The 16,337-nt window shown below is 31.3% G+C and overlaps 2 protein-coding genes across 2 annotated transcripts; one reads left to right on the top strand and one right to left on the bottom strand.

The window, feature by feature from the left end:
• Positions 1–6,538: 6,538 nt before the first annotated feature.
• Positions 6,539–9,811, bottom strand: LOC25490960 (uncharacterized). Its single transcript, XM_013604874.3, has 7 exons — positions 9,638–9,811; positions 8,785–8,878; positions 8,255–8,374; positions 8,054–8,132; positions 7,628–7,714; positions 7,352–7,414; positions 6,539–6,868 (listed from the first exon to the last, which is right to left on the bottom strand). Exons 2-7 carry the CDS (start codon positions 8,838–8,840, stop codon positions 6,791–6,793), a joined length of 483 nt encoding a protein of 160 aa, XP_013460328.1. The 5' UTR covers positions 8,841–8,878; positions 9,638–9,811; the 3' UTR covers positions 6,539–6,790.
• Positions 9,812–12,856: 3,045 nt separating this feature from the next.
• Positions 12,857–15,291, top strand: LOC25490959 ((3S,6E)-nerolidol synthase 1). The gene is made up of 7 exons (XM_013604873.3): positions 12,857–12,977; positions 13,077–13,347; positions 13,445–13,820; positions 13,912–14,130; positions 14,250–14,388; positions 14,484–14,741; positions 14,858–15,291. The coding sequence occupies exons 1-7, from the start codon at positions 12,975–12,977 to the stop codon at positions 15,149–15,151; spliced, it is 1,560 nt and encodes a 519-aa protein (XP_013460327.2). The 5' UTR covers positions 12,857–12,974; the 3' UTR covers positions 15,152–15,291.
• The last annotated feature ends 1,046 nt before the right edge of the window (positions 15,292–16,337 follow it).

Raw genomic sequence — 16,337 nt, 5'->3', positions numbered from 1 at the left:
TTAGAATCCTCTTTTATCTAAATGCACATTTGCAGAATATAAAAAATAAACAAACAAAGGCACTAATGCACATTTACCCAAAATAAGAATGGATAGCAGAAAAATGCAATTGTTAGGATTAGAAGACTATTAGGGCAATGTTTTTTTCTATTTCCTAGTTTGGTATGTCATGTTAATATACTTTATTTATGGCAACGTTTTTTATATATCTTAGTTTGGCCTTTTTATAAGATAACCAAAGATTTACAAAGAAAAATAGATATAAACACGAAAACCAAAATAATCGTGAGAAAAAATAAAAATATAATGTAAATATAAGAAAAGAAACTGTCACAAAAATAATCAGAAAATGGTTTTACAAATGTTGTTAGCCTTTGATTGGAGTTAATATCCTTTTTGTCTTATTACACAATGATGGAGTTAATATCTAGAGTAAATCATAAAAAGCTCCTATATGCCAACTTTCCAAAATAATTAGTTTGATTGATATGGAAAGTACAAGTACGTTCGTTAGAGGAATTTGGGTAAATCACAAAGAAAAAAAGACGAGTGTGGGTGTCTTGCACAAATCACTCTTAGCCTTGTCACATTAGCATGTGACATCTTGTCTCCACATATATAAATTTACATTTTAGTATGGACCACTTTTGATATGGTCCTGCGTCGATTATTAATTAGCTACACATGTTAGTTACATTTTAACTCTAGTTAATTCTTATCTAACTTTATGGTCAACAGAAAACTTGTATGAAACTATTGATCCATACCAGAGTTAGGTTTGACACTAACGTTAGAAGAAAGAAAATTCAGACGGTACTCGAGAACTATGAAACACGGACACGACAAAAATGTTTAGTCTGCAGCTGTCAATATATATCTCGCGGTTACAAAAATATATTGTTCTTGAGTATTATATCAATATTCAGCCTCCAGTTCATATTTCAGCGACCAATCCCCCTTCACATTTTTGTTGATTTTTTTTTATGTAATTCCGTACATAAAAATTCAGGAAATATGGGATCTCCGCCTACGTCGATAAAACTCCAAAATATAAGGCTAGATAAAAGGTTCGAAGTATGAGAGAATAGCATTGAAACCGAAATATGTGGGTAATGAGGCTTAATGGGTCAAGCCGAATATTGTAAGGAGTAAGGACAATTCTTATGTATGATTGGAGACCCATATTTCATAGTAAATATTAAAAAAAAAAAAATTAATCTAAATAAATGATATAATAATAAATAATTGGATGTTGGTTTTCACATGAAAACTATTTAAAAATCTATTTTGCAACAAAATATTTTAAAATATAGGAAACTATTTTGAGATTTGGAACCCTAGGTCTTAAATACTCACAAAAAGTTTCAATATTCAGAAAAACTCCAACTCTTATTATCAGAAAATTAAAAATATTCAGTCAATACAAACCAAATGAAATTATTATCACCACCACCACACCATATTACACAATTTATTATTATTGTCACCACCATCAATCAAAGATAGTATAGCACAATCAACAAAACACAAAAAAAAAACCAAAAACCACCAAGCCAACACACTTAATCAGACACAATGTAGACACACACACTACTGCTGCTGCTGCTGCAGCTGCTCCGGCGGCAAGAAGTTGGCGACATAATTCAACGCAGTTGGTCTGTGTCCACGACAATCGGCAATCATTTCTTGTTCAATCTTTTTAATTTCCTCTTCAGTCCTTTTCCTTGTCGCCGGATCTTGCCTGTCCAATTGATTTTGAAGTATTGCTATTTGCCTCAAAAGACATTTCACCTATACATAATTTTAAGACACAAATCAAATTAGCAAAATGGAATATTCATTAGAAACCACATAACACACACAAAAAATACTTTTACCTTTCTGTGTGGCCATCTTCTTAATTTTGTTCTACGAGAAATTTTCTTTAGAGTTGATGCAGCTATGTTCATTCTAGCCGCTGCTTCTTCCATAGGTAGATGAAAATAATCGACGAAATCAGCCAATGTAAATTGTGCACATCTTTTCCTCTGTTACAATATGTTATATATCAATTTAATCACGTTGATACTACCATGCAGATAAGTCTGTCGCTTTTTTATGGTGCTAACGTATGTAAATTATAAACAATATTTACCTCGCGCATATATATTGTTTCAAGAAATCAAAGAGATAAACATTACCTGCTCTGAGAGGTTCCTTTTTTCAGGTGTTTCAATCTCACCAACTTGCTCTTGCTCTTGCTCCATTATTTCATCTGTAAGCATGATGAACATTGAAACTCACCTCAACGTAATAACATTAAAAAAAAGAGTTAAATAAAAGAAAATTTTGATTTAACAAATTATATGAACGTACCAGAAATACTTGGTCACAACCCCAAATCAAAATCATCAAAACACACACTCGTTAAATACATATTATTAAATTATTTCAAGATACATATTATTTAATTCTTTTCTTTTTCAAATTTTATACATTAATGTGACTAAATGGAATTCATTTAAGTTGTGACCAAGCAAGTGCATTTCTAAAAGTACTATTTTTCTTTTTCATATTTTTTACATTTATGTGTGTAAATAAATGAAATTCATTTAAGTTTGTGGCCAAACAAATATATTTCTAAAAGTACTTTTTTTTCATTTTCATATTTTTTACATATGCGTGTGTGACTAAATGAAATTCATTTAAGTTTGTGACCAAACAAGTGTATTTCTAAAAGTACTTATTTTCTTTTTCCTTCGTGGTTTTCAAGACAAACCTGAAAAATTATCGATAGGACCCTCCATGTTAATATCATCAATCCAATCATATCCGGTGCAAAGAGTCTCATAATACGTAGACATTGAGTCTTGTATAAGAAAGTACCCTGCAGAATTACGTGCAATACAATACTCATCCAGGAAGTTCTTTATTTCACCAAGGCCTTGCCCAGAAAAACTGATACAAAAATTTCAATTATAATTATAATGTGACAATTTTAATTACAAAAAATATTTAAAAAAAATGTAATATTACACTATGACTTGGAACGTACTCAATCATTCGATCAAATGTTGGGCCTCCATTAACAGGTGTTACATGGTGAATTGCATGTGTAATCAACTCCAAGCTTCCATGAATCTCAAGATTTTCATATTGAAAACCTATATAAGAATCAAAATAAACATATATATCAAAAATAAAAATAACTGGTTTTCTTGTAGTGATTAATTTTGGACATATATATGATTAAAAACTAACCATTAGAGTGAATAATTCGTCTAAGAACTTGACTACCACTGGAAGAATTTTGTTGTTGTTCTGGTGGCCATTGATCAAGTGCCAACGCTTCAGTCTGTTGTTGATTCTCATTCGTTCGTGATGAACTACCCGCTTCAAAGTTATTCATTCCAAATGAAACATTATTATTTGGCTGACCAAGTTGATTTTGAACCATTGGAAGAGAAAATGTTTCATTAGTAGTACCATGTCCATGTTGAATACCAGGATGATTTTGTTGTGACATTGCATGGGAAAATAGATCATTATTACCATCCTGCCCTTGTTGAATACCATAGTCATTTTCTGGTGATATTAAATTGTAATTGAATGGATCATAATTTCTACCCCCTCCATGTTGAAGAATGCCATGATCATTTTCTTGTGATACTAAATTGTAATTGAATGGATCATAATTACCACTCCTTCCATGTTGAATGCCATGGTCATTTTGTGGCATTGCATTGGAATTAAATGGGACATTTCCAATGTTACTACCATGTCCATGTTCAACCACATTCTGGTGATTTTGTTGGGATAGTGTAGTGTGAAATTGTTCATTACTACCATATCCTTGTAGAAGTATTCCAAGTCCATGGCAATTTTGTTGGGACAGTGGATTGGAAAAGTGACCATTGAAATTACTACTTTGTTGCCCTCTTTGAAGTATTCCAAGTCCATGGTAAATTTGGTGGGGTCCATTATTATTTCTATTAATGGACAAATTGGTTGGATTAGGGTTACTCAAATTGGAATGATGATTTGGTTGGGACAAATTTGTGGGTCCGTTGTTATTGTTATTCATGTATATATCATTTAGTGTAGGGTTACTCATGTTGAAAAAATTTGGGTCAATGGCATCATCATCATCAAATTTAAACGTTGCACCTTCAATACTTGGATTGTTTTTTCTGTTTGCCATGGTGGAAGCAAAACTTTTGAGAAAAATTGTTTATGGAATGATGGTGATGGCAGTAGCGGCGCTAAATAAAAGCGTCGCTGCCGCCAGAAATGAAAGTTGGATAAAAACCGTTTGATGAAACAAAAAGAGAATGAAAGAATTTGATGAATGAGATGGAAATTATTATATATATGTCAAAGAGGTGCAATTGACGGTTAATTACCGTTGGAAAATTGCATGAAGTCGTTTCAGTTTGTTTATTTTGAAACGTGGTTATTTTTTATTTGGGATTTGCAAATAAAACCAAGAAACACGACTTTTCAAATTTATTATCAGTTGATTACCGTTAGATACTATTGTGGTCATATTGTTTTATTGGATGCATGCACCGGTTAGTCTTTCACAAGAATCTTGTTTCAATATTCAATTATCAAGTTTTTTTTTAGGGGTAAAAAAAACATCGATTATTAAGTTTATTGTTAATTTGTTTTGATATTTATATAGGATTAAATATGTTTTTGGTCCCTATAAATATACTAACTTTTTGTTTTAGTCCCTCTAAAAATTTTCTTCAACTTTTAGTCCTCCAAAAATTTTCCATCTTTACTTTTGGTCCCTCTTTTAAAGTAAACTTATATGTAGAATTCATATTTTTGAAATAAATTTTGCATAAATATTCATAATATTATAAGAATCTCTTCCAAAAAAAAAATTAGAATTTTTTAACAAAACATAAATTTAATATGAATTTTTATCCATATAAAAATTCATATTAAATTTATGTTTTGTTAAAAAAATTTAATTTTTTTGGGAAATACTTTTACAATATTCTACACATTTATGCATTTCATTAAAAAAAATACTAAAATTAACTTAAAAGTAGGGACTAAAAATAATGATTGAAAATTTTATAGAGTTTCGAAAATATGAATCGTCTATTGATAATAAGACCAAATCAGTCTATTGATAATGACTCAAAATTTGAGAGTTTCAAAAATTTGAACCGTGGCATGATTTTCAAGTTAGTAAATGAGTGTTCTTCTGGATGCAAAATCGTAGAACAATTTTTGGATAAGGGTGCAGTACAATACTGTTTACGAGCTTAATCGTGGCACAATTTTGACAGTATCTGAGTTCTATATAAGGCTTCATTGTTCATTTTGTTGAGTAAGTTTGGTGAATCTCATGGAAACCAAAGGAGGAAACTTTTAAGATATTTAGATACTAAAGGTTGAGGGTCATTGGGTGAAGTTCAAAGCTTCAAGATGTAAATCTTGAAGAATCAAAAGAGAGGGCTATTGGGAAAGGGTTGGTGCATTTTCAGCAGAGATTCATGGGGTTGAGAAACACATCAAAGGAGAGTCTTTGTGAGCAACTTGGGAAACCAAAAGAGAAGAACCACAGTGTGTTTGGATGAGGTAATTGGATATTTTGTTTGGATAGAGTAATATAACATTTCATTATCAACAGTTATGGGCAACTTTTATAAATTTTAATTTTTTCTGGCCAAATTTGAAAATTGAAATTTGTAAATTTCAAAAAATTTGAGGGGTGAAATTATAATTTTCGAAAATTTTGAGGGGTTAATTTGCAATTTTTGGATATTTATTGTGGACTAATTGAAAATGTTGGAAAAATTGAAGATCAAAATGCAAAAAATGAAAAATTATAACAATGAACAAATTTGAAATTCTCTAAATTTGACTTGAACAAAATACTTCATAAATTTCCATCATTTTGAAAATCCTATAAATTATTATCCAAACAACGGAATTCACCTAAAAGTATTTGAATTACCTCAAAACATTCCACCTCTTAGGAAATCAAAGGCTAAGGGTTGGTTCCTTTTTTTTTTGGAGGGGGGGGGGGGGGGGGGGGGGGGGGGTGTTAGATTTTAGAGTTGGGAAACAATTGGGAAACACCTTGAGTGAGTGAACATCATTAAGTGTCTTGTTCATGGGATGAGATTGAGAAAAGGGTAAAAATTAGGTTTGTTTTTGAAGAGTTTGTTGAAGCTAATTTCTTGTAACCTTTTTGTATATCTTGGTAAAAAACTCATTGATAGTGAAGTGGAGATATCTTATTTATCCCCCTAGAGTAGGTCATTGTTGGACCGAAGTGGGTAAACAATTCTTTGGTGTTATTCTCTTTTCTCTACTCTCTTTATCTTGTTCGATTGTTTATTCTTTTGCTTGTCTATTTTCATGTAAAATTTACATATTATGACATCTTGTCTACACATATGTAAATTTTATTATGGACCCTATTTGTATAATCCAGCATAGATAATAAAATTAATTACATACATTACTAAATAAGCTCTAAATAAACTCTTCCGAACACTTCCTAACCTCTACAACTATATGTAAAAGGGAGACATAGTTGGAATACCTCAAGATTAAGAGTCAAATAATCCAAGTTATTGTAAAAGCTACATCATATAACTTTAATACATCAACCAAATCATATTTAAGGATTTGGACATCAACCATACAGGTAAATATAATTGTCCATCTATTGGCCTGAAGTTGTAACTTATGATGATATACAAATTATTACAATGATAAAATAGGTAATATAATCTGGTGTGGCTTCTCATTATATGAACGATAAAACCTTCTCTCTAGATCCTTACTTTGTATCTGATGTCCGAATACCATAGCGCTTGAAGATTTCCCTAAATCCATATGGACTGACATCGTAGTTGAACTGCAAGTGCGCAAAGAAATGAAAGTCTGAGAATATTACAAAACTTCCAAGACCAAGCCTCAAAAGATCAAGCCTTTAAGTGTTTCCACTATCCTACATCTTATTTAAGCCAATCCTCCTATTTTTCTCTAATGATGTAATTTTTAAGCAATCCGCACTTTTTAACTTTTATTTAACTTTTAATTGAAATAACAATTGAGTAAGAAATTTTGTTTTCAAATGTTCCTTATAATGGAACAAGGCTTAACTTTAAGGAACCCTCCATGCCGCCAAGTGAATGAACTCTAATGGTAAGAAAAAAGGACTGATTGCATATCAAAAAACATGTGAAGTATCTCTTATTCGAAGATTAGATTAATACATTCATTACCTAGGAATGGTTCATGTTAAGTATTTTATATCTGCTTAAGAGTGATTTGTTAAAATACAAATAGTCATGATCGGTACAGTTTGCCTGAAAAGGGAGAGGAGATAGACACTTACCGGCATGACTTTCACATTGTACTTAGTAATATTTGGATCAGCTACCCTTCCCTGGTTAGCTACCTGTAAAAAGAAGCACAGGTCTCAAATAACAATACACATTTCCATTGAGTGAATGAAAAGATAAACCTGTTAATAAAAAACCAAATTATTGTGATAGAATCTTTGCATTTTGCTTAATCATGCTATAAGAAGAAACATTAATACAATTTCCACCCATTGGCAATTTAGGCACCGAGGTTTATAGACTGTAGTGAACAGAAAGGAATACCATACATGTGTAGGACTGTGAAATATTTCAATGAATGGATACTCCTTTTTCTGTCGACTTATACAAAACCCAGGATATTTTGGACATTCAACCTGCAAAGCATCAGAAAATTATCAGGTCATCAATGTGGCATAAAAATGCTACAGAATGTACAAATAGTAATTAGCCAAAACCAAAGAAATTAATAGTAACAATAACAAGCAATAAGAGTACAGAAAAAGGAGCACGATAAAAGATAAATTCCACTGTACGCCTAGTGCCTACATTCCTAAAAGTAAACTCCAACTCATTGCAAACTAATAGGCACATTTGTCTATGCTTTTGTGATCTATTATATGAGACAGTTGAAGTGCTTCACATGAATATAGATATGACTACCAAGTGTCAACAACACAAACAAGTAATAAGAGATCATTACTGAAGTAACTTACGCGCATGAATTTTACGTGTGGATAAAACTCAGCAGCAGCTTCTTCCAATACTTTGTCAAGATGTTCTGTGTAATTCCCCCTGCATTATTGAATAACGAGAAGTTATTCCTAAATCAATTAACCTCACTACTTTTCTTTCTCATTGAGACCTAAAATGATTTCAAAGCAAGAGAATTCAATAGCTGACTCTAACCAGATCACCTGATAGTGAAAGCGACAACTACAGGAAACCCTTCATGAAGGAGATTGACAAACTCACGCTCGGAGGTAAAATGAATAACCTGTGATGGCCCAAGATCCTTTGGATAACCAGTATAGTACCTAATATAATCACAACAGTTTCAATAAATTGATAGAAGACAAACATGAAAATAGACAGCATCAGATGAGGAGTACTTATTCCAAGAATAATGCACCAGGGCATTGTGCAAAGCACCTATCATCTAATTTATACTATGAAAAGTATCTGAAATTTGTCATTAATATACAATGATTTGAAATGACATTCAATAGATTAATCAATATGACTGAACAATTCTTCAATAAAATGACAATAACTAGTTTCTAATATTTAATTAACAAAAAAAAAGCCTAGAGGAGAAATAAGTATTACAGTGCAAAAAATGATTGACCTATACTGCAGAATGATTAAAGTAAAATACAAGTGTCGGTGAAGATTAATAAAACAAAAATTTACAGCAAAGTCACAACAGTAATTGACAAGGCCATACTTGCAAGTTCCCCGAAGATGACCAATCATTCGATTGAAAAATGATGAATCTTCCATTTCAGAGTATTCCAATAGGTGAACTATATATCCAGTTCCTGTACAGTATAAACAAATGTTATATCTAGGCCTTGATTACATTAATCTCATCTACTCTCTTATACACAGGTAATAACCAACTAATCAAAATTTCACAATTGAATTTGTTCCATTGTCACTAGCTCAAAATCAGATAACCAATTAAGCACCCAATAATCATGACAGTGCACTACCAATCTCACTAAAACTTATCTTGCTTCAGCTTGGCTCTATTTGAATAAAAAGCTTAACTTGCAGCTTTTATCATGACAAGCGCTTGTGTACACGTTGTTACTATAAAAAAAGATAAAATTATTCCCGTGAAAACTATAAGCTTTTTTCATAAGCTCTCTTGAAGAACTTACGAAAATAAACTGAAAACAACTTATGAACAGAAATTCTCATAAGCTATTTTCATAAGTTTTAACAAAAAGTTTCACAAGTGTTTATTTCAGTATAAAAGATCAAATAAGTCAATCCAAACAGGCCCTTTATCTACAATCAGGATCGTCTATACAAAGTTTGGTTGAGGCATTTTATCAAACAGATTACAAGCATTATACAATGAGGCACAAAAAGAGTTAAATCACTTAAGTTTATCAATGGAAGCGTATCAACAACGGAACAAATCAAATCAAAGGTTTGTTACTAATTAATTATCAAGTAAATGAGAAGCATTTAGTTGAAGATTTCAGTAACAACAAGGTAAAAAAATGAGAACCCAGATGAAGTAAAATAAATATCAAAGTTTCATTGTTATAATGAGAAACGAAACATACTGTGCGAAAATTATCTTAGCTTCGTAACCTAGCTTCAATGGCGCAGACAAAAGAAAAATGGAGAGCGAGCGATTATCTTAGTTGTGGTTTCAAAACCGGTCGAAAGTGGAGTAGTGTTTCGGTTTTTGGTTTAACCGATTCAAATTCAACTGCTCGGTTTGATTCCGTTTTAACGACATAGTATAGTGCTTGAAATAAATATGGTTCAAATAAATCAAACCGATTTGAAACCAAACCAGAAATTGGTTCAATTAATTAACCATTTTTTTATTAAAATTGTTAAGAACAAAAAATTCTTCCTTCAAAAAATAAAATAAAAATAAATATACATGAATCTGAAAATAACTCTGTAAAAATAAAAACATAACCATGTGATTTGAGATCTTTTTTATTTTGATTTTTCAATACCTTAGTCACATAAGAGTAGAGCTGTCAAAACGGACGGTCCGACCCGAACGGGCAACGAGCTTTTGAGGGCCGGGCTAAAAAGTCTGGTTTAAATATGGGCTGGAAAAATAGAGCCCGACCCTATACGGGTTCCTGGGCTAACGGGCTAAAAAGTTATCTTCAAATTTCGAGCTGCAATTATTCGGACTTTTGGGCCGGCCCATTTTGACAGCTCTACATCAGAGGTGCTGATGTGAAGAGAATGTTGTCATGTGAGTTTTATTATTCAGGCGGCATCTTTTTTATAATTTTGTTTAAAAAAAAAATCTTTTTTATGATTTGTTTCTCACAATTTCTTTCATATATAGTCACTAACCATTTTACAATAAATTGACCATTTTTTATTATTGTGACTATTTTTTTTTTTCTCGGGAGGATTCATATATTGATACAATACAAATTTAAAATCACTAAAAAAGAAAATTGTGAACAAACTCACAACATCTATGTTAATATAATAAAACGGCAGAGTGCAGAGTGCCTACACATATGTCTATATTCAAAGCGAGTCTTTGAACCTGAATCAAACAAACGCCGCACTAAAACGAAAAATAAAAAACACTTCGCACAAAGATGAGAAATTGAATCAAACAAAGTCGTGTTAGTCGACGAAATCACAAAACCAATGAAAGAAATATGAAAGGCTAAATTACCTTTTTGGTCATCTAACTATTTAATTGGTATCGGATTAATCCTCTAACTAAAAATTGATTTATTTCGGTCCTCTAAGTTTCTGACCGTTACTACATTTAGTCTTTTCTGTTAGTTTTATTCAAATAAACGTTAGTGTTTGTGTTATGTGGGTCCTCTAACTTTATTTATTAGTATCATTTTGGTCATATTCTTTGTTAAGGTATTATGATTAAATAGTGACTAATATTATTGGTAACTGTTATGGTTCATATGTATGTGTGAAACAAGAGGTCAAATACTCACATAACACAAATCATAACGTTTATTTGAATAAAACTAACAGAAATGACTAAATGTAGTAACGGTGAGAAACTTAGAGGACCGAAATAAATCAATTTTTAGTTAGAGGACCAATCCGATACCAACTAAATAGTTAGAGGACTAAAAAGGTAATTAAGCCAATATGAAAATATGTGAATAACCACTTATTTAACTAAAAGAGAAAAAATAATTTGGATGGTTGATTTCAATTCAAATTTAACTTAAATCACACTTCTTTGATAGATCAAGAAAAACCATTATGCCATTTCCACATCTTTTATTCATTTCTATTGTTCTAATGACTCCTCAAGAGCAATAAACAATCTATCTTTTCATTGTATTTGATTTAGAACCATGAAATCCTTTGATTACTAGTAAATACTTACTTGGTCACAAGACCGAATGCATAGTGTTTAGGCACACACAATGATGTATTTGTCCCCAAAATGTTTATTTTACTTTATCTTTTATTATTAGAAAAAATATATCTTTGTATGTGTGCCTAAACACTATACATTTGGTCTTGTGACCATAGAAGACCAACTCTTGATTACTGATAATGGTTGCTTCGGAATTAGAAGCCTTGGTCATTGTCATTTTTCTTGTAAATGTGGGAGTTAGTCCTCTAGAATGTGGCATTTTAGGCATGACAATGGACACCCTTTGGACAACGTACTATATAACGTCAATCCACATACTCGTGTTTATAAAAATTGTTTGAATTTGAACATGTACCCTTGTGGACAATAAGTTTGGTGCCCATCTCCATACTCTCTAAGAACCTAAGTGTCCGAACCTACGCCCATTACCTATAATTTAACAACAATAAATAACATAAAAAAATCAAAACGAAATAAAAAATGTGATCTAAAATCTTTTAAATTAACTTAAAAAATATACACATCTTAATACTTGGCCAAATAAAAAATATCTAAAATAACAAATGTATATTATATTAAATATCAAAAACTTATGATTAATTAATTTTAGTATTATATAAAATTATAATTACAGTTTATATATTGTGTAGGGTGCTAGGCAAGTTGGACACCAAAAACCGAATGCACTCATATCCTTTCAAATTTGTAGATAATTATCCAAACCCAAGTTTAGACCCAACAATATGGATATTTACCTGCTTATTGTGGTAAATTTTTTGCAGGTATATTTTGGCACAACCTAGATTATAACAAATGGAAAGTACAAATTATGTAGAAATTTATCAAGAAAATCAAACAAAGTGGCTTATGTACCTTTACAATTTGCTCGATCTACTAAACATATATAATATATTTGGATGTTCAATAAAAACTCTAAACTAATGCTACAAATTAAAATGGATCTAATTAAAGAGCCACACTAAATAAACAAAGTATGAGTGTAAGTCACAATTTTTTGTCTGGAAGCATACTCATTAATTGTTTAATTTTGATATTTAACATAAGAAACATGTTCTCCTTTAAATTAATTAATGTTGAAAAGTCATGAATAGACAACGCTCAATCAGCAACATACTTTAACAAACATTGGCAAACATATACTGCCTATTTTATTTATATATATATATATATATATATATATATATATATATATATATATATATATATATATATATATATATATATATATATATATATATATATAAGTAGCCACCAATATTATAATTAAATAAATTAGCCAATAAATTAATGTGTTACAATAATACGGCATATGCTGCATACATATGTTGACCTTTAACAGAATAAATATGAACCATGTGAATGTTAATTAAGCTATAAATAGCTCAACATATCATTCCCATTTCTCCAAAATAATCATCTTCCTTGAGTTATTTTCTCTGTATACTGCTATAGCAAACCACTTCACATCTTAACAATATCCTCAACCATAAACACTGAATCAAGTTTGTTTTACTATCAAATCATTAATTTATAGAATGGTAAGTATTTTAATTGAAGTACAAATATATAAAGTTGTTCTAGATTTACAATATATTTTATTTCAATGTTCTCATCATTCTGCACTTTTACATTTTCAGGATGTTACATATGTCAAACAAGCTTTGATATTTAAGCAAGTTTATAAGAAACTTGTTAAAATCGAATATCCGATGGAGAGTTTTTATTTGATCGATATCATCCAAAGGCTTAACATTGAACACTACTTTGTTGAAGAGATCAAAGTGGCTCTTGAGAAGCTATATTCGATATTGAACACCAATCCTAATGATTTTATGAGTATCCATGAACTCTACGAAGTTGCACTTGCATTCCGCTTGCTCAGACAAGGAGGACATTATGTAAATGCAGGTTAGTTTAATACTTACACTCTCCACATTTGAATATATATTTTACTATAAGTATTTTAGTTAGTAATATAGTGACTAACTATAATATTGTTTTGCAGATTTATTTGACAGCTTGAAGTGTAACAAAAGAATGTTCGAAGAAAAACATGGCGAGGATGTGAAAGGTCTCGTTGCCCTTTACGAAGCATCACAACTAAGTATTGAAGGAGAAGATAGTCTTAACGATTTAGGATACGTTTGTCGTGAGCTACTACATGGATGGCTGTCAAGACACCAAGAACATAATCAAGCTATATATGTTGCAAACACTCTTCAGAATCCACTTCATTATGGCTTATCAAGATTTATGGATAAAAGCGCATTCATCCATGATTCGAAGGATGAGAAGGATTTGCTATGTTTAGAGGAACTTGCTAAAATCAACTCCAGCATAGTTAGGTTCATGAACCAAAATGAGACCACTGAAGTTTCCAAGTATGTTTTCTAATTAAAAATATAGGTTTACTTTATAATTATTCACATATTACATAGGGATCACTAATTTAATTATTCCCTCAATTTATAGATGGTGGAATGAACTTGAACTAGCCAAGGAGGTGAAGTTTTCAGGATATCAACCTCTGAAATGGTACACATGGCCCATGGCATGCTTTACAGATCCAAACTTTTCAGAACAAAGGATTGAGCTCACAAAACCTATCTCTTTAATTTATGTTATTGATGACATTTTCGATGTTCACGGGACATTGGATCAACTTACAATTTTCACAGACGCTATTAACAGGTATTAAATTTTGAATAAATATATACATCTTATTAGTTAATATATACCTTTGAAAAGATATACAAATATTACATTGATTCTTCACTCTGATACTTACTATAAATGATTTCTTGATTCAGGTGGGAAATCACTGGCACAGAGCAACTTCCAAACTTCATGAAAATATCTTTGAATGCACTTTACGAAATTACTAGTAATTTTGCTGATATGGTCTACAAAAAGCATGGATTCAACCCTATAGACACTCTTAAAAAATCGGTACACTAACTAGCCGTCTTTTTTATTTCATCATATATACATAAATTATTCTTTCAAATGGCTGAGTATATGTAAAAATGATTTGGGTGAAACAGTGGATACGCTTATTGAACGCTTTCATGGAAGAGGCTCATTGGTTGAATTCTGGCCACTTACCGAGGGCAGAGGATTACTTGAACAATGGAATTGTGAGCACCGGAGTGCATGTTGTGCTTGTACATGCATTCTTCCTGTTGGATCATGTTCATGGTATAACAAAGGAGACAATTGATATCTTGGATGAAAAATTCCCAAATGTCATATATTCAGTGGCGAAAATTCTTCGTCTCTCTGATGATTTAGAAGGAGCTAAGGTAAGAAATATGTCTCCTAAATTAGAAAATTAAACAAGTATTTGATTAAATTGTTCAACCAATTAACTCAATTGTTAAATGTAAAGTTCTAATTATAAGAACCATCATGATTGCAGAGTGGAGATCAAAATGGTCTTGATGGTTCATATCTTGATTGCTACATGAGTGAACACCAAGATATTTCCGGTGAAGACGTGCAAAGACATGTTGCTCACATGATTTCAAATGAATGGAAACGTCTCAATCAAGAAATTCTGGTTGCAAATCAATTTTCATCATCATTTTCCAATTTTTGTCTCAATGCTGCTAGAATGGTTCCCCTCATGTACCACTATAAGAGCAATCCAAGCCTCTCTAATCTCCAGGAACATGTCAAGTCATTGATTAATGCTAGTGGTGGGTGCAATTAGTACATTTTCAAATATTGTGATCATAGTTGTTTATGTACAACATATTGATTTTGTAATTTCAGTTAGGAAATATTGTTTTCATGGTTCTTAAATTATTTCAACATTGTATTATAGTCATGTAACTAATCATGCTTCGTTGTTTATTAGATAACTCTTCCCGTTCTATATTCTTCCATTTTCTCTTAGCATTCCCTCTTCTTCCTCCTTTATTATATTTAATTTTCCATTATAGAAAGGAGTCTCTCACTCTGCATTTCTCTTCATCTACCTCTTTTTCTTCTTCTTTCAAAATCCATCATTCTCATAGTCACGAATCACGATCCCTAAAGTAACAATGGTTTGGCTAATAATTGTACTGTAAACAAAACATGTTCATTGGAAAAAGATCCTTGTTACAAATTAAACATACACGAAAGGTGGCGTTGGGTGAACTTTATAATAAGATTTTTGCACAAGATGAGGATCTGTTGGAACATAAGTTAGAATGTGAAAAAGTTGGATAACTAAACGCCAAGTCTTGGGACTTAGAGTCAGTGTAGTGTGAATGAAAAAAAGTCGAAGACCTGCTTTGGAAAGATCTCATACATTGGTAGTGTTTATACACTAATTAAGATGCGTCTTTGGGCTAGCTTTTGTAAACGGAGTGAGCACACAAATATATATATATATATATATATATATATATATATATATATATATATATATATATATGACACGTGCGACAACGACATTACCGGGTTGGGCTTGGTCTTGTATACTTTCTAATACCCATAAATGTGTGTCTATTGCTCCAAGTGCTTCCACTATTTTTTGGTTCCTTCAAGTTTGCAGATAGTGTTTGCACGTCATATCGCCTCCCCCAAGATTCGCTGAACGATTTTCTTTAGTTAAGTTGATTCGCTTCATGCTTCTTACTTTAGTTTCTCTTGAATCAGCTGTGAAGTTCCTATATGAATAGAGGACTTGCTCAGTTCATTCGATACACTGAAAAAGGTTTCCGAGTTATCAATAATTTTTTTCTCCCTTCTCCCTAAGCTTGAGTTATAGAGTTATTATTCTCTTCTTCTTTCTTTATCCCTTTTAAGTTCAAGTGATATCTTTACCGTATTAGAGTTGTCGTTAAAAGTGTAATTATATGACTGTTTCCTATTATATAGTAGTAATAACATTGTTATAGGTTGTTTTA

This window comes from Medicago truncatula, chromosome 3 (assembly GCF_003473485.1).
Source record: "Medicago truncatula cultivar Jemalong A17 chromosome 3, MtrunA17r5.0-ANR, whole genome shotgun sequence".
NCBI lineage: Eukaryota > Viridiplantae > Streptophyta > Magnoliopsida > Fabales > Fabaceae > Medicago > Medicago truncatula.
Note: the sequence above shows the minus strand (reverse complement) of the source record. Positions and strands in the feature narration are given on the sequence as shown.